Source organism: Zingiber officinale, chromosome 1B (genome assembly GCF_018446385.1).
Source record: "Zingiber officinale cultivar Zhangliang chromosome 1B, Zo_v1.1, whole genome shotgun sequence".
In the NCBI taxonomy this organism is placed as follows: Eukaryota; Viridiplantae; Streptophyta; class Magnoliopsida; order Zingiberales; family Zingiberaceae; genus Zingiber; species Zingiber officinale.
This window is the reverse complement of record NC_055986.1, coordinates 132,899,227-132,901,018: the sequence shown is the minus strand read 5'-3', so window position 1 is coordinate 132,901,018 and position 1,792 is coordinate 132,899,227. Positions and strand designations below refer to the sequence as shown.

At 45.4% G+C, this 1,792-nt stretch overlaps 1 protein-coding gene across 1 annotated transcript; it reads left to right on the top strand.

Moving 5' to 3' along the window:
• The first annotated feature begins 214 nt into the window (after nucleotides 1-214).
• On the top strand, nucleotides 215-1,532 carry LOC122042365 (transcription factor JUNGBRUNNEN 1-like). Its single transcript, XM_042602435.1, has 3 exons — nucleotides 215-428; nucleotides 508-815; nucleotides 1,080-1,532. Exons 1-3 carry the CDS (start codon nucleotides 215-217, stop codon nucleotides 1,530-1,532), a joined length of 975 nt encoding a protein of 324 aa, XP_042458369.1.
• The last annotated feature ends 260 nt before the right edge of the window (nucleotides 1,533-1,792 follow it).

Below are 1,792 nucleotides of genomic sequence, written 5' to 3'. Positions count from 1 at the left end.
TATATGTTAATCACTATTCAAAAAGTTAGTAGTATTCCGTGATTTACCTCCTCCGTGCAAGGACGAACGTATTCATCTTTTACCACAAAGTTCCTTCTTTTGAATCTCTCTCTTTTCTCTATATAAAATCATCGGAGACAAACTGGAGTTGTTGCAACGGTTGATCGATTGTCAGTTTTGATCGAGAATTACTATAATAATTGATAACAGAGGCATGGAGAAGATGAAAACAGAGAGTGAGGTGGCAGCGCCGCCGCCGGCGGAGGAGGAGGAGGAGGACGACGTGATGCTCCCCGGATTCCGCTTCCACCCCACTGACGACGAGCTCGTCAGCTTCTACCTCCGGCGGAAGGTGGAGAAGAAGCAGCTCAGCGTCGAGATCATCAAAGAGATGGACGTTTACAAGCACGAACCCTGGGAGTTGTCGAGTAAGTTTAATGGTTGATTGATTAGCCATTGCGGCATTAATTGGCACACGCGATTAAAGTTAATTGCATGTACGATCAGAGTTTATGATCACGACGTCGGGGGAGAAGGAGTGGTACTACTTCTGCCGGCGAGGGAGGAAGTACAGGAACAGCGTCCGGCCGAACAGGGTCACCGGCTGCGGGTTCTGGAAGGCCACCGGAATCGACCGGCCCATCCACTCCTCCGGCCACTGCATCGGCCTCAAGAAGTCACTCGTTTACTACCGCGGACACGCCGGGAAGGGCACCAAGACCGACTGGATGATGCACGAGTTCCGCCTTCCCACCGGCTGCAAATCCGGCGACGACACCACCACCACGAAGAACGCCGCCAACCTACAAGAAGCGGTAATTAAGTTTTTATTATTTTTAATATATAACAAAAAATTGGAACGCAGTTAAGATTAATGTTTGAGAATTTTGCGATCGAGAGATTCCTTTGGTTGACCGGAAACGTATCTCCAATCGACACCAAAAAAAAAAAAGAAACAATTTATAAAAACATCCATCGACAATGTAAATAATTTTAATTAGACGATAATTTTATGAAATAAAATTACTCATACTTAATTTTAGCTCGAAATTAAATTAAATTAAATGATCGTTTTCCAGGAAGTTTGGACGATCTGCAGAATTTTCAAGAGAAGTTCTTCCTACAAGAAGCAGCCGAACGGCTACAGGGCGTCCACTCCCACGAAGTCGCCGCCGGAATCCTGCAGCGTCACCAACTGCTTCGAGTCCCTCGACGACTATTGCATGTGCTGCACCTCCACCGCCGGCGGCGGCGGCTCGGCGGCGGAGCTGCAACTCCTCCAACGTCACCACCTCCTCCAAGTTGACGTGAGCGCCGGCCATGGCGCCCCACCACTCTTTCCGGCTCCGGATATCTCCGGTAGTAATAATTTGGAGATGAGCCCGAGCTCGAATGACTTGATGAGTGACAGCATCTGGGACGAACTCGGCAGGATCTCGGAGTTGTTGGCCGTCGACGATGGAATATTCTCATCTGACGACTGCCAATACGCCACGCCATCGTACGCGCTTGGGATCCACAACGCAATCTAATAATTGCCGGAGATTTAAAAAAAAATGTGACTAGATTCGCTTTTGAAGATATAACCATTAATTTGTTGAAAGACTCGATCGATGGGAAATTGATCGATATTTCTCTTTCACGCAGTTCTAGGTAATTTGTCATTAGGGGGGTGATGAAAAAATAAATGTGTAATGGTAGGAAGTGTTAAATGTGATAAATAAATAATAATATAATAATAAATTTTAATTAAAAATAATCTTATAAATTTTTTTGAGATTTTTTTTAAAAA